The 22,682-nt window shown below is 37.7% G+C and overlaps 1 protein-coding gene and 1 long non-coding RNA gene across 11 annotated transcripts in view; one reads left to right on the top strand and one right to left on the bottom strand.

Annotated features, from left to right (window-relative positions):
* The first annotated feature begins 131 nt into the window (after nucleotides 1-131).
* LOC127061062 (uncharacterized) lies at nucleotides 132-9,627 on the top strand. 2 transcript variants are annotated; one of them, XR_007780487.1, is made up of 4 exons: nucleotides 493-635; nucleotides 1,088-1,198; nucleotides 8,295-8,370; nucleotides 8,827-9,627. It is a non-coding gene; the product is annotated as an uncharacterized LOC127061062 (long non-coding RNA). The 2 variants fall into 2 exon arrangements; XR_007780486.1 differs by lacking the exon at nucleotides 8,827-9,627 and having other exon boundaries at nucleotides 132-635; nucleotides 8,295-8,644.
* The window catches only part of PTBP3 (polypyrimidine tract binding protein 3), a 50,388-nt gene continuing 34,557 nt past the window's right edge, over nucleotides 6,852-22,682 (bottom strand). For 6 of the 9 annotated variants that reach the window (XM_050987154.1, XM_050987159.1, XM_050987157.1 and 3 more), the window contains 5 exons: nucleotides 21,464-21,497; nucleotides 20,754-20,846; nucleotides 20,016-20,232; nucleotides 18,904-18,981; nucleotides 6,853-7,559 (listed from right to left, as the gene is read on the bottom strand). In XM_050987154.1, coding sequence (XP_050843111.1) covers nucleotides 7,400-7,559; nucleotides 18,904-18,981; nucleotides 20,016-20,232; nucleotides 20,754-20,846; nucleotides 21,464-21,497 — 582 coding nt within the window. In that variant the 3' untranslated portion in view covers nucleotides 6,853-7,399. Of the gene's footprint in view, nucleotides 7,560-9,882; nucleotides 18,217-18,903; nucleotides 18,982-20,015; nucleotides 20,233-20,753; nucleotides 20,847-21,463; nucleotides 21,498-22,682 lie in introns of those variants that run through there. The other 3 variants (XM_050987161.1, XM_050987162.1, XM_050987160.1) reach the window with 2 other exon arrangements.

Genomic DNA, 22,682 nt, shown 5'->3' with positions numbered 1-22,682 from the left:
TTTTTTTTTCATTTTCCTCTCTTCCCTGGCACAACCCCTTTCCTTCCCCGAGACACCGCCTCTGCCCCGGCCAGGCAGGTGGCAAGGCTGATAAGGGCTGCTGCTATCCATAGCCCGGGTGCGGGGTGGAGAAACGGATGGTAGGGTTAGTTATGATTCCCGGGAAGGGCGGCTGGATTAACACACCTCTTTGTAGGTGGGAGCTGTGCCGCTTCCCGCCAGCCGCCGGCAAACGGGGCCGAGCAGCACCTCGGGCGGAGCGCCGGGGCCGGGAGCGCTCGGGGTGTCTCCCAGTGGTGACCGTGGCAGCTGGCGCCCCGCACGGCGCCGCACGGAGTTGGCGCATCAGTCCTGCCAAGTACGAAGCTGGTGCAGCCGTGCACGGCCAGCCCTTACTGCTTGAAATAAAGTAAAGCTTTCTCACTGCCGGCGTTAGACGCTACTCGGGTTAATCCCCGAACCTCGTGTTTAGGCTGGACCAGTAGTGCTGCCTGAAGAGTTTTCTGCTGCAGAAGAGTAGTGATTGCCCCAGCCATCAGAGTCGTCATTCGTGTCCGTGAGCTTGCATTTTAGAAGCTGCATAAACTTCATCTACAAATGCAGTTGCCAAGTTGCCGCAATAGAGGAGTGCCAAGGTGAGGAATAGGGGAAGCCTAACACAAAAGTAGAATTTGTCGTATTTGAGAGCTCTAATGAGATTCTTGAAGGAGTTTTGAGCTCATGCGCTATGGTGGCTCTTCATTACTACCTTTGAATGATAATTCAGCCCAGTCCTCCATCACCACTGCTTTCAAGTGACATAACCTGATCTTTTCCTGCTGTATTTGAACAAACACCAAACTATCTCTGTCTGATTTCAAGGGATGCAAAACCCAGTTTCATTGAATTATCAACTGTATTGATTTATTTATGTAAGCTGCTCTCTTCCAGTTTTTGGGGTTTTGGGGTTTTTTGGTTTGTTTTGGGGTTTTTGTATGCTTTGGGTTTCTTGTTTGTTTGTTGTTTTGTTTTTTTAATTAGTGTTCTGTCGATTTAAGCCTGTATACATTTTAAATCAGCTTCTGCTATGCTTATACATCTTGACCAGATTCTTCAGCACCAGCCAGGCACATACAAGTAATCCTGCTTTTGGAAGAACACACTACAGATGTCATTACTGCATATTTCAACCTTAAACTTACTGAAATTGGAAGTGGTGGTAAGTAGCTTATCATTATAAGGAATGGTTCAGAGAGCAATTGTTCTGCACAACATATTAAAATGGTTTGGAAATCACAATTTTCTACTTCCTTGGCAGCCCACTGTGTAGCAGACCTACTAATCACTGCAATTTCTACTATTCCTTTCATAAAAAGTAGTGAAAGCAACTTTTTATAATTATAAGCACCTCATGCAGCAAACAGGAAAATATTTTTGGCACAAAGCCTGAATAAATACATCATATTTATAAAGAGAACAAATTAAAAATTTTAATAGAAATATTATTTAAAGAAAGTAACAAAGTTGTGTATCAGCTGAAAAAATACAGTACCTAGACTGGAACTGACCTCCTTGTTATGTTCCTGTCTGTTGTGTCTCAAACACACAATTAATTGCTGTTTAAGGCATACTTCAGAACCAAATACTTAAACTACATACAAAGGCTACTTTACATTCAATGCATGGTTATAAGAAATAAGTGTCAAAAGATGTTTAGAGGTCATTTGTTCTGTTTTCTGCTCTACAACAAGGTCAGTTCTATGGTTCCTGACTTGTTTAACTTGCTCTTTATGCTGACAGTGATGTAGAATTCACAGCATTACCAAACAATCTCTTCCACTACTTCAGGTTTGAATCTACCAGTGAGATTCATCACAGATCTCTTCTGCCCTGAGGTCACCTGCCCAAACTCTAGCTAATTGGTACAGAAAGATAATTAAAGATTCAGGAGGGTAAGACAGACTAGTGTCCCAACATGCTCAGTCTTAGCATCTTCAGCAAATCTTGCTTATTTCACATAAAAATCTCTTTAATGAAAACACAGACTAATATCTACCTATATTGTCTGTTTTGGATAGGATAAAAATTTTAATCTTTTCTTTGTCAAACCTAAAGGAAGCCTAGTTTGTAATTACAGTGTTTCCTTCATCCCCAACGTGAAATTAGCCAGAAGATGTATGTACCAGTATTTGCTTCAGTTGTTCTTCTTTGTGAAAAGAGTTGTGATGGTCAAATCAACTCAGTTCATCCAGAGATGCTTGGAAGTTTCCTGTGCATTTTTAGCTTGCAAGAGTCTAAATGCAGATAATTGAAAATCAGATGGGCAAGCTGGATTAAACATCTCCTCAGGCATCTGTATTTTTTCTGTCTCCTTTGCAGACAATGAATATCGCCATGTCATCTAAATCTCTTTATTTTTTCTCCTAAGGATTTTTGGCATAGACTACACTACTTATTTTGACAAATGAAGACAAAATATTTTATATTAATAGCTCTTTCAGCAAACACATTTTAAAAACACAGAAAACATCTTCAGCCAGAGTGAATAAATGTTTTTCATCCTTGTTAACAGATCACTCAGCTATTCATTATGCAGTTGCATTCTTGAACAGCTTTCTATCAAATGCTTCTTTCCAAATGGCAATGAAAAGAGTAACTACAGCTTGATGGAAGATTCCTTCTATCTGAATTCTGTCTCTCTTGCTTATTTAAAATTAATCAAATTAATAAGTGGGGTTTCTGATAACCCACTTAGCTTCCAGAATAAGAAAGAGCAATTTTTGAAATTACCTCAAAATATTCAGAAATAACTGAAAAGATGGGCTGACCCTCTTCAGTTTCTTTTGAAAATGCTTCAGTAAATACTGTGTAGAAGTAAAGCAGTATCTTGTTTGATTTTTTTTAAAGGAAATATTATCACTCAAGTTGTTTGCAGTATTTCTGTCTGTACTCTCAGGGTGCCTATGCCACTGTCTCAACTCCTAGCAGATGAAGTCAAGACGAAAACATAAATGAGATTTCTGCAAAAGCATTGGATACCTGAATTTGAACCTTAAATATTGAAGGTTACAACTGAATGAACAATTTGCCTAGAGGATAGGCCTTGGATGTGACATATATCAGAGCATGCCCTGTACTTCTCATAAGAAGGGCACAGTAGGTGATAAAGCTTGCTAACAGTTACTGCTAATCAGAAAAGCAGCTCTCCAGAGCAAAAGGGCTGCTATCTGTGGGTTTTAGCATAGGAGACAAAACTAGGCTTTGCCACAAACCCACTGGGAGCTTTGATAAGATAACCCCTCTCTCCACTTCTCCCTCCCACTTAGATGTGTAACTGGGATAGTATTCCTGCATAAGCATGTATGGTGCAATATAACCTCTGGTAGAAGCTCCACAGCACCCTGCCCCAGTTTTTAAAAGGTTTTAAGCCACAAGGACGTAGTGTATATTGGTTTATGGGGGGGTGTCCTGATGTTGTCAGATCTTGGAATGTCATCCAAGAATACTGCTGATAGCCATTGTTTCTGATTGTTTTATGCTGTCATTTTGAGGGTTCTGCTGACTGAAGGCCATAGTTAGGAGGAAAGAGGCAGAGAGGCACAAAGGAAAAGTTCAGAAAGGAACAGTAACAGCACTTCCTTCATACATTTTAAAAATAATAACTAACTGAATAAAAAGTAATGTTCTGATTTTTTCAGCTCCAAGTAGATGAACAGATATCATTTCCTTTCAGATCCTAAAATATCTGCTAAAATCTGAAGAGAAATAACTTGGCAACAAGATTCATGCTTTATTCTCTACCAGTCTCCCCAGGCTCACCCACAGGGGTGTTGGCCTTTCTATGGAAGCTGCATAGAACTTAAAAACAGCTTGTCAATAAGGCAAAAATTAATGACAATATTTTTGATAGGTACAGGAAGAAAACCCAAATCCCACTGACTACACCTGTAATAATCCTTGTATTATCCTTCTCTCACCATCAGCTTTGCTGTGTTTATGGGCAAGATGAGTCTTAAAGTGAGTCTAGAAACATTAGATGGGAAATAGGGCAACTTGTCAAATTATATTATCTATGAAGATAAAGTCCACATTTGTGTTGTGCGAGTTCCTGGCCATCCTGAACATGTTCCTGTGAACCTGCTTTAGCAGGGAAGTTGAACCAGATGATCTCGAGAGGTCCCTCCAACCCCAACCATTCTGTGGTTCTGTGACCAGAGAAAATAAATCAAACCATTCTGAAGCTGCTCAGGCAGTTGGGGATTCTTTTGCCATGGCTTCTTTCTCCATGGACCAAATATATTTTGTCACCAGGAAATCTCAGATTTGCATCAACACTGTGTAGTGGGAAAGAAAAAGGAAACTTGTAACCAAACCTTTCATAGTAAATACCTCAGTCTTTACTCTCGGAGTTGTTGTGTAAGAAGTTAAACTTTTACATGCTGTTCATCAAGTTTAAAGTTGCTGGTTTTATCTCAATTAGGAAGTACCTTAAATTACTGTATGTTTAGATCCTGGGAATACAAAGCTATCAGAATGAGTTGGATTTTAGATTCATAAAAGTATGCATTCATTGGCATAAAAAAACAGAGTGCTTTTGTTTTGATACAAAACCAGCACAAGCCCTGCTCTTTGATCTTGGAATATTAAATTAGGTGTAACTCTGTTATTTCTACATTTACTGGCAATAAGAGGAGAAATAAACCCTGGGTGATGGCATTGTTATAAATTGTAATAAAAATTTAAGATTAGCATTTCTGTGGCCACCTTGTCTTTTTATTTTCTTTTTCATTCAAATTGCAAAGCTGAAAGCCCTATTTATCTTCAAATAATACCTGCAAGAAATCAAGTTTGTCTTACAATCACAGAACCACAGAATGGGAAAAATTAGAAGAGAGCACTGGAGGACCCTGGGCCAACCTCCCTGCTCATGCAGGGTTATCTGAGAGCACATGGCACACGATTCCATCCAGACGGTTCTTGAATATCTCAGCTGAGGGAAACTCCATAAACTCCCATAAACAGGGCAACCTGTTCCAGTGCACTGTGACTCACACTGTAAAGAAATTTTTATGTTCAGGTGGAACTTCTGTATATCAGTTTCTGCCTTCTGTTCTATTGCTTGGCATCACTGAGCAGAGCCTTGCTCCATCCTCTCAACACCCTCCCTTCAGACACTCATAGACAGTGATGGGGTCCCCTCTCAAGAAGTTGTCTCTTCTCAAGGCTGAAGATGCCCAACTCTCTCAGTGCTTCCTTGCAAGAGAGATGCTCCAGTCCTTTAATCATCTTTGTTGCTCTTCACTGGACCCACCCTAAGAGCTCCATGTCTCTCTTGTACTGAGGAGCCCAGAACTGGACACAGCATTCCAGGTGAGGCCTCGCCAGGGGTGAGCAGAGGGGCAGGATCACCTCTGTGGACCTGCTGGCAATGCTGCTTCCCATGTAACCCAGGATACCATGGGCCTGTTTGGCCATAAGGGCACCATTGGCTCATGAACTTTCCATTTAGCAGAAAAACTTGACATAATGTAAGTCTGTGAGAACTAAATAAGGACTGACCATTTAGGCCTGCACAAGGCTGAGAATTTTTTTCATGCTATGTGCTACATTAATCCACTGTCTAATTACAAATACAGATTTTTTTTTTTTTAATACCCATTTGATACACCATCAGATGTACACCAAAGGGTGCTTTAAACTTTGTCTGAAGGTACAGCCCCATCATTTGGAGAGTAAGAAGTTATATGTATGTCAGTTTAGAGTGTGGTTGTTGAGACTGGATTGCGGTCTTTGAAAGGGACAGAATCAAGATTAGTCAGCAGGATTCCCAAAGTTACATTCAGCATCTTAATCAAGCCCAAGTGTTTCTAGGCAATTGGTCAGCAAAGTTATCAGCAATTTTCCTGTTAGATTTCATGAGACAGTAAGTGAGTCAGATATCCCAGGCAAGATAGGATGCTGCTGCTAACATCTTATGGTCAGGCCCTTCAAAAGTAACCTCCTCCTTGTCTATTTTCCTGTTGATGAGCGGCAACAATGACCTAAAAATATTTTTGAAGGGCCTTGATTAAAATCACATGCATTAAAAAAAACCTAAATGAAAAATGCAGTCTTCCCATAATATAAAATTGGGAGAATCTAAGCCCTGCAGAATAACAGTTTGTGTAAAAGCTAGAGGTACACAGAAATTGAACAATTTCCATAAAGAAAAAATGTGCACACAAGTAACATAGTTCTGCACTGACTGGTGAGTAAAGAGCTCCACAAAGTGTTCCAATAAGTTCTTTGGGAATCTTACAAGCACATTTAGCATGTCTTGAAGGAGAAATTAACTCGGGCCATCTTCTGTCAGGCAAGCTGTAACCAGTCGTGCCAAACCAGAGCAGAAAAAGAGAAAAAGGCATTTATAGCATACATAACAAGTCAGCATCAAAAAGTGTAGGGTTGTTTATTATCTTTCGTGTCTCTGTGGCTGAATCAATATTGAAAGATCCAATGCTCAAAAAACATAATGCACAGTTATTTATTATTGAGACAAACACACTCAACAATGATGGAGTTGATTGGGAGAGGTCTGCTATTCATTCAGTATCTGATAGACCACTGAAGGCTCTGAGAAAGAAGATAAACTTATTGAAACACAAAGAGCAACAGTGTAAACCCTGTATGCTTTTGAAAAGATAATTAAAGCCTCAGCAAGACGGACTTTTAAGCTGTCATAATGAGAACATACACACAAAAAGGAAAAGAGCATGTCACCCAACCAAAGACCACATATCAAGAAAAGTAAGAAACCACTTTCAGTTAATAGATGTGATAGAAGAGACTACTTGGGTAACAATCTGTTTTTAGAAATTTATTGTGACCTTAAATAGAAAAACTACTTTCAAAGCTTTTAACAATGGGGAATCTTAGTTACACAATTCACAAGATACTTCAAATATGATGACCAGATGACTTGAATTCTGCATATTCAGAAATGCCATTTTGCTGAAGGTACTGTATTGCTGCTATTAAATCTCACACTGATTTTGGATAATTTGGCCATAGGAGAGAATTGGAAGAGGGAAGAAAAGGAAAGAAAGAGAGAAGGTCTGTAATGCTGAAAAGTCAGCCAGTAACAGTGCCACATTTTTTGGTAAGAATTAAACCTGACAACATTAGGTTTTTGTCAGAAGTTTTTCATTAGAAAAGAACACACAACCCTTCTTTCCAGCACCCACCCACATTGCACTGACTACAACAGACCATGGACCCACAGACAGTTCTTCCTAGATCATCAACAGAATTTGTAGTACTGAATAGCAGAGTTATCTTAATTTCTTTAGCCTTTGTAATTTTTTTGTGTTGAGATCGTATTTGTTTTAAAAGGAGATTCAATTTTATTTTTACAGGCAGCGATCCTTACTGAATATATTCTTCACGTATGTGCCAGGCAGCACCTTGGCAGGGTAGAAATGGAATCTGTATCCAACCACAGAGCTGCAAGCCTGCAGCATGATGCAATATCCTTCAGTCCACCCTCCTTTAAAAAAATTTCCAAACATTGAGCAATGTGGCTTTGCAGACCAAGATGGGCTCTGGAGGGAAAAAGGAAACAGAGAAATCCCTCAATAACAATCCTTACAGACCCTGCATTGTACAAACAATATGCACACACAGAAGAGAAACAGTTCATATAATCATACAGTCTCGCTTGGAAGTGACCTTAAAGATCATAGTTTTACCTGCCTGCCATGGGCAATAACACCTTCCACCAGAGCAAGCTGCTCAAAGCCCCATCCAACCTGGCCTTGAACACTTCCAAGGATGGGAAGTCCACAACTTCTCTAGCCAGCCTGTTCTACTGTCTCACCCCACAGTAAAAGAAAAAGAAATCCTTCCTAGTCTCTAATCCAAACTCTCATTAATCTTGAGGCCATTTGCTCGTGTCTTACTGCTCTTGTGAAAAATCCCTCCCCAGCCTTCTTGTATCTCCCTAAGCTGCACAGCTAGAAAAGCCCTTTCATAGTAGATTTAATATACAGAAGGTATACTTTGCTTCCATTAAAAGCTCTGATTCTCACAAAAGGGCAGAGTAGCTGTACTTGAAGCAGATTTGAAATAAAATACAGGACCTAAAAGTGTTATCCTGATGAACAGTCTTAGACTAAGCAGCAAATACTATGGAATAAGAATGACCACTAATTTGAGATTAAAGTATTACTCATTGTAAGAACTTTTTGGAGCCAGACAACTCATACTGCTACCTTAGCACTGTCTTAAAGACATTTATTCTCATTGTCACCAGACTGTTCTCTCTGGTTTTTTTGCAGCATCTGAGATGAGTTGATGTTCAACAGCAAAGGCATTGGTCTGGAAATGGTCTCTGGGATGACTCACTTTTCTGAGGTCTGTTTTTCCCTCTGCCAGTACCCGCAAAACCTTCTCTCACCTACATATTCTATCACAACTTCTGCTTTCATTATATTTTGTTTAGACATCCTTGTACTCCCCTGCTACATGTCAAAGAACTCAAGTACAAATGTCTCAGCACAGTTTAGAACTCAAGTGGGAATTTTTATTGTATTTTCAAAGCATACAATAATCTTCTTCCCACCTCTGTAAATGGGTGAGCCCTGGGGCTATAAAGAAATCTTTTGGGACTGATTCAAACCATATGAAAAATTAGATGCTGGCAAATTCACCAGTTACTGCCTTTTCTCTTTCAGCTTGCAAGTAACAGAACAAATTCTGGTATCAAAAATTTTATATCTGTACTATTTAAAAGTTGTATTTTCATTTTCCAAGATGGACACTTATATAAACTGCTTAAGAAAAAAAAAAATTACTGTGATTGTATTTCAGGGTTAACAACAGGAGACAAGAATTCAAGATGGGATTTACTTTTTGGTTAAGGAGTAATGGGAGAAGACAACAGTCGGGAGTTTCAGTTCCTCACACATTCTCAGGCAGACTTGGTCAAAAAATAAGAAGCCAGATTATGGCCACCAAAAGCTAGCATTTTCCCCAGAATGCTCATCAAATATTTAAGTACCAAGAACAAAATCAAGAGTTACACATGGGGACTTCACATCTATCCTTTGGAGAATAATTTGCTAAAACCTGCAATTCAGTCTAGATTGAGTCAGATTTTTCTCCCTACAAAAGCATCTACACTTAGAGACTGGCAATTGCGTAATTTACTGGGTGGCAGACAATTAAATCCTTGCCAGACTGGCTGAAAATTTTAGTTCAGAAAGAGGTGCTGCACTCCCCTCGTATTTGTATCTATGGCCATAAACTACGATCTGTTCACCATCAATCCTGAATTTTGCACGCAACAATAAGACGGTCTGAATTAGTGTGGTGCAACATGGAGAAGGGCAACCAAAGGAGTATGAAAGAAAAGCAATCAACAAGACAGTTGAGAAACAGGAAGCTGAAAGCAGACCATCATTTTAAGCTGCTATTTACATTTTTTTAAATCTTTGTGCAAAGGATATGAACTTCAGTCCTAGGACTAGAAAAGAGTACAGCATGGTAAAAGATAAAGGAGTTCTCAACAATAAAGCCCCAAGTCTCTCTTCACAGAAGCCTCGCATTCCTGTCTCAAATAATAAAATAGTCATCAACTACTCTACTGGTTTAGAGTTGTAGAATAAATTTCCATCCTACTGAAAATAAGAACTTCTGCACTGCTCAAGAAAAACTTCAGGTGCTGCTGACCTTCACTTCTTGCTGAAGATGTGCATTAATCCTCTTAAAATACTTTTCATATGAAAAGCTTTTGTTTAGAGGCCCATGTATGCTGAAGGAAAAAAAAAAAAAAAAAACAAAAAAACCCCAGAAAATTAGATGTTATTAGCTGCACAATTGTAAGATCAAAAAAACCCCAAAGTAATATAAAAGAACACAGGAAAATTTAAGAGAGTATAGCCATAATTACATTTATTAAAAGACATGCTACAACAACTACAGTTAGGAAATTAGTTAGGTATAGATATCATGTAATCAGAAAACACACTACCCTAAAAAACCAGAATATATTACAGCACAAACAAAATCATATTCACCATGCACTACACAGTCACAAAATAGGTTTCTTTAATACATCTTATATCTTTTCTGTTTTATGTCATCTCCACAGATATAAAATACTTTTCATGCAATGCCACAAGATGCTTTACAAATGAAAGCTTTTGCTTATTAAAATATACAGACAATATTTTTATGTAAAAACATTTACATTTCCATTTGTTTCCCCAAACACTCTTTTTCCAGATTAAAAAAAAAAAACACCAAAATAAAAACAAACCAAAACATGATGTTACAAATATTTACAGTATTTTCTTGAGTTAGATGAACATTTTTATAAACTGAAATGGAATTTTTATGAACAGATCATGTGAAATGAGGGAATGTCAGCAATTCTTAGAGATGTTTACTGTGTCTTGAGTACAGTACTAAAAGCAATATATTAACTTTTTGTCTTCTCTCACACTATTTGGTTCACATTACTATATCCATTTTCCACCATTTCTACCACCAGTTAACAGTCTCAAATAGAGCCCAGTTTGCTTTGGGGTCTTCCCATCAGAAAGAAGTGTGAGAGAAAACAGGTTTTCATATATTTCAGTAAAACCAGAACAGTCTTTGGTCAGAAAATGAAGTGACACTCTGATGCAAGAATCTGCTTGGTTAGCAACTTTTATCTTGTGCTGCAGCAGTTCTATGGTGAACTTCGGCAAAAAGTGGGTAATATATTCAAAAATAATTGGAAAGTGCTTCAAATCAAGTTTATGTGTGGTAGCTTCCCACTCATAAATAAAGCACAGTTTCCAAGAACTGAAAAACTGCTTACAGTGATGACATTAATCTGCTGAAGTAAAAGCTTTCTTCATTATCAAGGACCTTCAATTATGTAAGCATTTAATTTCTTTGGGACTCCTCCAAGCACAACATGTCATTATTATCTGAAGTAGGAAATAACGTGAGTTATGCTTGGATTCCTACATATTGCAGTTTAAAAAAAAACAAACCGGTAATGGGAAAGACAGTAGAATAATTAAATGTGCATTGAAACAGCTGTAGTTCACTTATTGTATAGTCAATAGACAATATTAATTTTTCACAATATAAATATACATTTTCCAGAGGAGAAAAATGTATTTATTATACTTAAAGACACCTACAGATATGAAAAACCGTACATATAAAACTACTGAAGGCACAAAAACTTTGGTCCCATTTTGTTCCTATATCACATCCCCCATCAATAAAACCCTGAAGTTAAATACTTCAGAAATTTTACATTCTAACTGTTAGGATTTGCTTTGAAAAGAGCAGGAAAACAATCTTGTATGTAGCAAACCAAACTTCAGAAGACAGAAGATAAAGTTAATGTAAAGAAAAAATTCTGTGCAATCTGACTAGTATCATTTCAGCACAACGATGACAAGACTAAGTCTGGTAGTTGTGCTCTAGCTAACAACATCAGGGCGAAAGGTTAAGGCAAAACAATGCTCTTCATAGGAAGATGACCTCTCATTTAAAAAACAGAAATATAAGCTAACAGCATAAAATGGCAAGTAGTAGGTCTACATCTCTTATAAAAAAACCCCAACTTACTTTCCTACTGATATCAATCAGAGGAGGGGAAGATAATTGACTAGACAGACCTCACTGGCACTACTATCCACAAAGACTAATAGTTTTCTTGGCAAACAAACACTGGTTTGCAGCCTGTAATCAGAAAAATGTCACAGATAGGCAAGTTTCCACAGGTATGTGGAATATCTTCTGAATAAAAAGGACCTCAATTTATCAGTACACAAATCCAGTGCAACTTACAGGACCAGCAGACAAGGCAACTGAGTCAAATTACAGGTCAAAGTTTCAGAAATTGGTTCTGATGTTTTAAGAGTTCTGCAGAAATTAAAAGAAGTAGAAGTTTTACCATTATATAACAAATCAAGGATCAATTGAAAAGGCACTTAGCTGCTCCTGGGTTGTTAAAAAGGCCTTATTACACTTTGAACCAAGTGTGCATCCATCAAAAAAAATGGACTAGGAGGTAACTCAGAGTTGATTCAAGGACATGACATATACAGAGACATAACTATAAAGTCACAAAAACATAGAATATGTGGAAATGGAAGAGACCCACAAGGATCATCGAATCCAACTCCAGGCCCTGCACAAGACAGCTCCACCACATGCCCAAATTCCAACTTGAACTGTGCACATTACCAGATACTTCACAAACAGAAAGTAATAACATATGTAAAAAAAAATTATAAACGTATCTTTAACAGCTTAAGGCTACAATATAGAGAAGATGAAGCCAGAATCCTCTTCAGAGGTACATGGGTAACTGGGAAAAAGGCAAAAAACATAGAATGCAGTATGTTTAAAGCCTAGTTACATATTAAGGAAGCATATTCACAGTGAGGACTGCCAAACAGAACAGCGAAGAACAGAGAATTTGTTCCATTTGATTTTGTTTTTCAATTTACATGGACAATTCTTTGAGTAACTGCTTAAAGTTGTATATAATCTGACTGAGAGGTAGGACTGAGGCATTTGGAGGTCCCATTCCATCCACATCACTGTGAGACTCTGTAGAATATCATTCTTAAATCTTGCTCTTTTCATAGATATCAAGAGCTTTAGAGAATCAAGAACTGAGATGCAACTGTGCTTCTGTACAAGGCACTACTGAGTTAAGCACAAAGTATAAAAAGTATTCCTTCTGCCATGATTCTTCACAAACAATGCATTGTAATAACTAAGGTGTTATGTTTATGCTTTCAGTTATTCAAGGTGGAACACTAAAAGGGAAAAAGTAGCCTTAACTACTGCCTTCACACTGCTAAGCAAATGTTAAAGTGTACTGTCAAGTTTCAAAGGTTATCTGCATACCTTGTAAAAGCAGATCTCCCTAAGAGGCATCGTCTTTCAGATACACACAAATCGAAAAACATGTTGGCAAGAATAATTAGATTGCAAAGACAGAACAATAAAGGTGAATCAAAAAAGATACACAATACTTGTATCACAAAACCAAAAAGCAAATACAATAAATTCCAACATTCAGATTTTTTCTAAGTTAAAAATTTTTAGGATTCTACAGGCAGTCTTCATCAATGCTGACAGTCAAAGGAAAGGTGTTTGAAAGGGCCAGTCAAATCTGGTGAATCAACAAATGCTTTTGGGGCTGTGTCCCAGCCAGGGGTTTGTCTGCTTTGACCATGGGACTTGCTTTCAAAAACTGGGTCTACCAAGGGCTGACGGGGTCCCTCTGTCAGAAGAGGGGAAGAGCATCTCCTGCCACAGGCTTGCCAAGCTGGTGAGAAGGGCTTTAAACTAAAGATGCCAGGGGGAAGGGAATTTTAGTCCATCCCTTTGGGAGGATGGATTATAGGAGAATAGAGATAGTGCTAAAGGCAATCTCACCCCTGAGGAGTTGCAGCTGTACTAATTACCAGAGTAGGAACAGCCCTGCCCTTAACAGGGCACAGATATATCCAGTAAGGATGGGGGTTATAAAAGAGTGGGTTAGCAAGTTGAGAGGAGAGCTGGAGTGTGTTGGCTGTGCTGTGAGGAGCTGTAAGGGTTAGGTGGTCATGAAAGGGACAGGGAGGAGTCAGCCAGCCATGCAGAAGGAAGAGAAAAGGAGTCAGTGCTGTGAGAAGCTGACCAAAGGAAGTCACAGAGAGAAGGTATGAAAGTTTTAGAGTAAGATGATAAACTGATGGTGACAGTTTCCATCCACTGTCATTGGTGCCAAGCACTGACACCAACAACTGGTGGCCCATATGGGGATGGGTCCTGACACATCCCACTCCTATCAATTTGCTGCCAGTGCCAGCAATAGATGCCCAGAGCCTGAAGAGGGATCACAGGTCAGCAGAAAAAGCACCAGAAGAGCAACACAAAGGAATTCCAGCTACTCCAGCCAGTAAGTCAGCTTCATTAGGGTTTCAACTCCAAAGCATCTATGCAAGAGAACCTAAGAAGGGGATTATTCCCCTTCTTGTTTATTCTTATTATTCTTGTTTATACAAGCAGAGTTAGACATGTGGGCATACCTATGACCTCACTGGTATGTCATGGACACAAAGTGGGATGGCTCCAAAGAGTAGACTGCTGGAATGGAAGGATATAGGCTATTCAGGAAAGACTGGAAGGGTAGGCAAGGAGGTGGTGTTGCTCTCTATGTCAATGACTAGCTGGAGATCATGGAGCCTCACCTGTGGATGGATGAGGAGCTGACTTGAGAGTTAATGGGTTGGGATTAAAGGCAGGCAAGGGAAGGTGGCTTTATAGTAAGGGTCTGCTACATACTGTCTGACCAGGAAGACAGAGAAGATGAGGCCCCTTACAGAGAAGAGCAGCCTCACATACGCAAACCTTGTTCCTCATGGAGAATTTCAACCACCCTAATATCTGTCAACATAGCAGCACATAAACAATCCAGAAGCTTCCTAGAATGCATTGATGGTACCTTCCTTCTTCAATTGATGGAGGAGCCAAGGAGAGGAGGTGCTATGCTGGACCTTTTTTTCCCAACAGGGAGAGGCTGATGGAAAATGTGAAGCTCAAGGGCAGCCTTGATTGTAAGGACCACAAAATGGAGTTTGAGATCCTCAGGAAGCAAGGAAGGTGCACAGAAAGCTCATGACCCTGGACTTCAGAAGAGCAGCTTTTGGCCTCCTCAGGGATCTGCCTCACATAGTATCATGGGGAAAAAGCCCGGGAGGGAAGAGGGACCCAAGAAAGCTGGGTGGTGTTAAAGGATCACCTTTATTTCAAGGATCACCTTCTCCAAGCTCAGGAGTGATTATGCCAACAAAGAGGAAGTCAGGCAAAACTGTCAGAATGGTGTCAGATGAACAAGGAACTACTGGATGAACTCAAAGTACTAAAAGAAGGGCTACAGAGGGTGGAAGTAACACGTAGCCTGGGAGGAAAAGAGGTTTTCTTAGCAACCCAGGTCTATGAAACTTTAAAAGCTAATGCTTTTCTGAGAAAGGGAAATAAGAAAGACCCCGGGAACTATAAGTCTGGACGTTCCACCTTGGTTCCCAGTAAGATTATGAAATAGATGGCTTCACTAAAGCCAAATCATGCCTGACAAATTTAATGTCCTTCTACAACAGAGTTACAGCAATATTGGATAAGAAAAGAGCAACTGATGTCATCTACCAGGACTTGTGCAAAGCATGACACTGTCTCACGTAACTTCCCTGTCTCTAAACTGGAGGCACGGATTTGATGAGGGGACCTCTAGCTGGAAAATGAAATGCCTGGATGGCCACAATCAAAGAGTTGTGGTCAACGGCTTGATGTTGAAGTGGAGACCAATAATGAGCAGTGTTCTGTAAGGATAATAACTGGTACCAGAGCTGTTAAACAGCCTTATTGGTGACATGGACAGTGGAATCAACTGCACCCTCTGCAAGTTTGCTGACAACATCAAGCTGTGTGGTGCAGCCAACACACCTAGAAAGAAAGGATACCATCCAGAAGGATCTGGACACACTGAGCAGTAAGACTGTGAGAACCTCCTGGAGATCAACCCACACCATTCTGTGATTCTGTGAAATTCAAAAGATAACTACCCTTAGGGGAATATTTTTCCTAAGCCAGTTGAACTTTTCAGTACGTAGTACATTCTGCATATTTATATAGTGTTGAACAGCACTTACTATAGCTACATCTGTGCAGTCAGATTGGCTGCTACTTTTGAGGAACACTTTCACTGAGGTAGCTCAGGGTGCAGCTGCAGGGGGAGCTGCAGGTTGAGCTCAGGCGGGAGGAGCCCAGGCAAAGAGGCCGTGAAGAGCCAACCCAGGGCACACAAGGGCCGGGGACCTGTGGCCCAGCCAGGGGACCGGACACCAGGACACGGCAGGAGCCGACGATCCCAGACCTTCCCACGCTTAGACTGGTGAGGGGATAAAAGCCCAGGGGTTCCTTTGTTCTGGGTCCCCCCTCAGAGACACCAGTCCGAGCTCTTTGTTTGTTATTGCACTGTGATGAAATCGTTTTAATGGCTGGGACACCTGAGACTGCTATGGGAAATCTGGGGTCAGCCCAGTAAGGAAACCTGTTCTGACTGTGGGGATGTGGGGGCTGTAACTGGGAAGAGCTTCAGCTCCTGCTCAGGTGGTGCAAGAGTGACTGCCAGAATGGCTCCCGGATGGTCAGGCAGGGAAATTTCCTTAATACTACACCTGTAATCAATTTATATAGATTAAGGTAGTATCTGGCAAGCTTCTGTAAGGCTGATTTTGCAAAAATAATTCAGAGAGAAAATCTGAGAAAGCTCACTACAGAATACTCAGATCATGGTAGAAACATACTCTTTCTTCTAGAAAGATAAAGTCATACAATTCCAATGGACAAAACCAATTATGAGTGTCAAAACATTACAGCAGAAACAAATTCTGCAATAGTTAGAAGTAAACGCCATATTTGAAAGAAATAGGTCTTTAAAATGTGGTAAGCAAAATTAAATTAATTTTCAATTAATGTGAAAGAAAATGCTATGGAAAAAAAGCTCTCAAAATGAAATTTAGCTTTTAAAAATATGATTAGTCATTAGTATTCATCTGTACACTCATGGCAAAACCTCACTGCATCTCAGCTCATTCCCCAAAGAGGAATCAAGATTCAGTATCAAACATTTTTTCATACTTACAAAGGAAAGAATGATAGTATTCTATTACTTTAAGTTTAATACTGTAAACTATTAAAAATAAAAGAAATGCAGAAAACTGAAAGAATATTCTCATACAGCCAGTGTCTCTCAAAAAGTCAGATGAAGTCCAGGAAACTAACTGGATTTGCTGCTTGGCCCTCCTATATAGGTTTGAATGATTTTTTAGTATATTTTTTCTGGGTGTGAATTTTTTACCAGTGAAGAACTACCATCAGAGAAGTGCAACTAGGTAAATTTAAAGAATCCCTATGTGATTTCACAACAAATGAAACCTTATTCCCATCTACATCCAATCTCCATAAGAAAGCACAAGAGAATAGAATTCAAAATATTAATTAATGAAAAAATATATATTGAATTATCATGGAAAACATTTACAAAAAGACCAAGAGGAGAATTTTCACAAAGCCCACAACATTTTTGCAAGATACTTCAGGTAACACTCTAATATATTCATACACATATAGTAAGGCACAAAATAAGAAATTAGGTAAATACACAGTAATTTAAGTATTAGACTGTAGAGTGGTAAAAAACCTCGAGGTTTAATTTTTCTGCCCTGAAAAATGACCTTAGCAAAAATAACTTCTTAAAAACTTGAGAAACCATCACAGACCTGAATATTTCCCATAAGATTGCAAACATTTAATTATTTAGAGAAATGTGAAAAAATTATTTTAAAATCAAGATCATTTTCTTGTTTTATTTTCTCAAAGGTATTGTTACACATCCCTTCATAGTAGAAATAGGACATTAAACATCCTATTAACCCACACTCAAGTCAAACTAATTCTCCAATAATACACCTTGAAGAAAATTGTCAAACACTTTTATTCCATAGAGAGAAGGCACTGCCTTTTCTCTAATAATTTATAACAACAGCACAGACTTTTTACTTTTATAAACAAGCTATTTGTAAAGATTTGCCAAAGTATGAACACACACCTTGGTAACATAAATACTATTTAGAGGATACTCACAGTTACTGTTTGCTTTTCTTCAGGAAACCCAAGCACTATTTCACATTCAAAATAGTGTTTAATCTCCACAAAATAGGTTTACCTTTTAATTAAACATACTCATTTGGTAAATTGTAAAAGCACTCAGAAATTGTTTTGTAAGGCTGACTTCAAACAAAAGCTGAAAGGATGGTTTCAAAACATAATTTTAAATAGGAAATTTGATGATAAATATTGTTGCTAAAATGATTTCACAGAAGAATCTTTCTATGGATGACATAATAGCAGCTAGAATCAAAAAAAACCATCACTTAATTCTTTGTGTATGAATGAGGTTTTTCTTTTAAGATACAGAGTTGGTCAGAGCTGTCTCAGTCTCTCTTTGAAGATTTTACTAAAACTATTATGCAGCCTTAAAGGGAAAATTCACAGAAAATTCAGATTGAAGATTTTGAGAAGGAAACTCTGAGATGTTGGTTTTCTCCAAAGTCATGATTGTGAAGCTCAATGAGAGCATGAACTGCTTCTTCCACAGAACCCAGCTGGATAAGAGCCATTTTGCAATCTTTCCTAAAGAACAATAAAACTGATTATTAATCCTAACCAAATTCTCACTAGGCAACACAGAAAAGTGGCACAAGTGGGTTTTTTTTTCCTCAGGTATATCAGAAACACTTGTACAGCAAAAGAATCATAGCTATTTATGCATCTGCTAAAATGCACAGATAAAATAATGACATAAATTTTGTGAATCTATGGCTTAAAGTTATGTCATTCTTTCAATACACTGGACTTCAACAAGCTAGGTCAAAGTAAGGCTTGAAGACCTCTAAAAAATATTTGCATTGTCCATATAGATGGGATTATTCTAGCAAGCATGATTGTGCTAAAATAATATTGCCAACTAACCTTAATGTAGATACATTGTCATCACTGTCATTTTTATGTGGTGTTTTACATACACAAAGCTTGTATTTTTTCAAGTGAGCATTTACTTTCCTTGAACTTGTTTTACTTTGAACCCACATGGACTTTGTCAAAAGGCTGCATATTTTCAGTTTAGTAGTGCTAACCCACTATTCAATTTAAAATTTTAGGACAAAGTATCTTAAAAATTGTGATAGGTGTACCACTTTTGCCTATAGCTATATATATGTAGAATTTTGCCTGTAGTTGTATACACATATAAAGTCCCAAAAAGCAATTAACTATTCTCTAGCATGAAAGCTTGCTTAGAAATTTTACAAGAGAACTTACTGGAAAAATTTGAAGCCTTTCACAGTAGATCCTTTACTTGTAAAAAGGTTCTTCAAATCATCAACAGCAACAGAAGGCCTATTTAAAAACAACAAAAAACAAACAAAACAAAACCAAACTCCCCTCAACTTGTAGAAGAGCACAGAGTAATTAAATTGTAATAATATCAAGATCTCAATTTTGGCTTCTAAACTAGATTTTGCTGTTTAAATTTATCTCCATCAACTCAAACACTTCAGCTCAAAATACTTGAATTTACTCTACATTTTAGTATCACATTGTGGTACAAAAATATTTTACACACTATTCTTTTTCATCCAAACCTATTTGTCAGTAAAACTCAGATTGCATAAAAATCTATTAAAAACCTTATGGAATACATTTCATTCTGCAATTTGTGCAACTGCACATCACATATGTTCAATTTTGAAAGACTTTTTATTTTACTCAAAAAGCTGTTTTCAAAGTGTCTTGTAATTTACTTTCTCACTGTAGCAAAATTCAATAGTTTCCTTTTTTCTCCCTGCACAGCTGCCAAACAAGAGAAGCCTGTAAAACCTATGTTTGGCTGTTACTACACACACTACTGATAATATTCTAGACATAAAAAAGATTATTTCAGTCTTAGAGAGCACACTAAATACTTTTTACTTTCTCACAACTTGCCCTCCCTGTAAGAGATCTAAATTCTGTAGAAACTGTTCTTTTAAAAGTGTTAGAATTATTAAACACTGTATCTATATTAAATAACAATGTCCATGATGAATATGTTGGCATGTACATTACCTCAAAAAATACATCTTTACCTTTGTGAAAATCTGTGACACATGATTTAATATGTCAAAAACCAAAAGCATATAAAATATTTGAAAAGAAAATATAAATTGATCAAAACTCAAAGAAGATAATTCCTTCAATTATCCTCTTTGCTGATGATAAAAACGGGACAGTTAAAGGATTCACTTATTGTTAATAACACACCAGAATGACCCACAGCAGAACGAATTGTAAAAGGCCAAGGAAAGAAAACCAAAACTTATGTTAGACTTTTTAACTTGACAACACCACCTAAAAAATATCTTTCCAAGAAGATGACACATGCAGATACTCACGGGATGTTGGACAGATGCAAGGTTGCAGATGGAGGAAATATATTTTGGAAGTTCTTAGAGCAGGGATTCTTAAAGCGATGTAAAGGGCTATTGCTATAGTCCTTTGTTAGACCTTTGTCCTCTTGTCCCTCACGAGGAAGTTGAATTGTCTGATATTTTGAAAGAGTAGCATGCATGACCCTTCCATAAAGCCTCTGTCCATTCAAGTAGTTGATAGCTAACCAGTGGAAATGTAATTTGAACAGGAATTATTGGAGGGGAAGAAAAGACAATTCTTTGAATACTAATACTGTTGCTAGTGTCAGATTTCACATTCTAAATCTAAACTGCAACTTCCATGTCTACCAGGTGGGCTATGTCATAACATTACATTTTAAAAAGGTATAAGGATATAATATAATCTCCAGTTCAAATGCCAAAAAAATGCAAAACAGCATATCAATACAATTGAGTTGATCATTCCTACATAGATAGATATAAGAAAAATTACAGGAAAATAATATAATGTATTATTAAAATAAATGACGGAAAGTTGTACGTTTTAGTTCTATTATATATTTAGTTCTATTACTAGATTGAGAGTCATAGACTATTTTTTAAAACCACAAAGAGTATTATCATGTAGTAATGCAGCACAATGATGAATTTGTTTATGCTTGTCACTGACAGATGAAAAATTCCTCCTTTATATTAAGCTCATGTTAGTTTGAAGCATAACTGTGCCTTAAAAATCAATACCTAATTGGGCTTGGGTTGCATCTGCCATCTGAACCAAAGCAATTCCTCTTTTCTTAAACATGATTTTCACACGATGCACATCACCATACACACCTGTGGAAATCAAGAAAGGAAATTTTTTCAGAGCACTACTAAGTAAAGCACAAGGCCAAGTCTGTTTATTTTGACTAACATTAGTGTTACAAAGAATAGTACCTCATTAAACAGGTTGGTTAAAATATTAGTATAAGGAGAGTTTTAAAGTTTGTTTATTATATTCTGGGGCTCATAAGTGGAGGAAAATTCCCCAGATCCCAGTCATACTACTGCATGTTTATGTTCAGTTTTTAAATAGTGGAATAGTTGTCAGAGTCCTCTTAACTGAGGCATATTAAAACATTATTCTACCCAACACTGTCCCCTGCAATTAATGTATGGCCCAATTCTGTACAGCATTTCCTCTGATGCAACCTCTGTTTTTTCATCTAACTTTTCTTTCCCATTTTTTCTAGTAAACAAATTGGACCACACACCAAAATTCTTCTGACACTGTTTTGCCATTTTGGTATCTGTGGCTTTTAAGTAATGACTCAACTTACTGCCATTTTAAAACCAGTGCATTTCTTGGACGTTCACAGAACAATGGAGTTTGAATATACCAGCATGGGTCAGATTAAAAAAAAAGAACCACTAGCCCTGTGGTTTGTCAAGGTATAATTGACATATCTTACCAAACAGGATGAAAAGTCCATAAGGTGTGATGGCCTGTTTAAATGATAAAATGAGTACATTATTTCTAAAGCCATGCAAATGAAGACATCTATTCTATAAGTGCATGGTAAACAAAAAGAATGGAAGAGATGCTGCATACTAATATGTAAACCTGTATCTCCAAAAGCAATAATCCCTGCAATAATCAGTGTATGGCACTCTTGTTAATACACATTTGCTATGTACATGTAAATTATGTAAACAAGGCAACACTTCAGCTCATGCATTTTCATCACTCAAGACTCATTCTGTCATGCTGCAGAAGCTATTAATTTTTTAAGTAGCTTCATTATTTGACCTTATCCTCTCTAAGCTACCTGCTCATTCCATGAAAACAGTGAAAGACATTGGTTAAATTAGAAATAAAGCATTAAAGAATTCCTTTGTATTTTGTAAACAACAGACAATACCAACAAAACTAAACCCAGTTGCTTCAAACTATGTTTGCTTTGTCTTCAATTTTTTCCCCATCCTGCTACATGGCCATGACATTCTAAAGGGAGACACAGAGAATTTAACTGTTTAAGTATTAAGCATATAGAAAGTGGTATTTATATTGTATTCAGTTAGAAGCTGTGAATAGAAAGATAAATAAAGAAAGAAATTTCTCTTCAGTGATTCTCAATGCAAACCTTGTATGTCAACTACCAAAGAAGACAATTTACAATCTAATGCAGCCAAAATTTTTTCAGCTGAGGCAAAGGTTTGGCCAGTAATGAGTACTAAAAATACCTGCATATCAGAAGCACTACTCACACTCTCTAGCCCTATTCCTTCTCAACTCAATTTCTCAAACGTGTACCAAACATACCTAAATTAGTCAAAAAAGAAGATATTGCAGCCTAAGTGTAAGGCCATAGCCATTTATCATCAGCATTTAGTGGCAGAGAACAATTACTATCAATATAAAATCTAAATTCATTAAGAGTTTATTCTTCTGGCCCAAATATTTAAATTCATCTAGAATTTATTCTTCTGGCCCAAATATTTAAATTCAGGATGGAGACCTCTGTTTTTAAATAGAAATTTCTTATTCAAATGAGACTGAAATACTTCTACTTAAAAAAAAAGGGGGGGGGAGTAGAATGGAAAACAAAACCAGATAATTTAAAAGTCATGAAGAAATGTTAAAACGCACACTGAAACCCTGCAACAGGAGAGAAATATGACCTGAAATAA

The sequence above is a fragment of the Serinus canaria genome, chromosome Z, assembly GCF_022539315.1.
Source record: "Serinus canaria isolate serCan28SL12 chromosome Z, serCan2020, whole genome shotgun sequence".
Classification (NCBI taxonomy): Eukaryota; Metazoa; Chordata; class Aves; order Passeriformes; family Fringillidae; genus Serinus; species Serinus canaria.
Note: the sequence above shows the minus strand (reverse complement) of the source record. Positions and strands in the feature narration are given on the sequence as shown.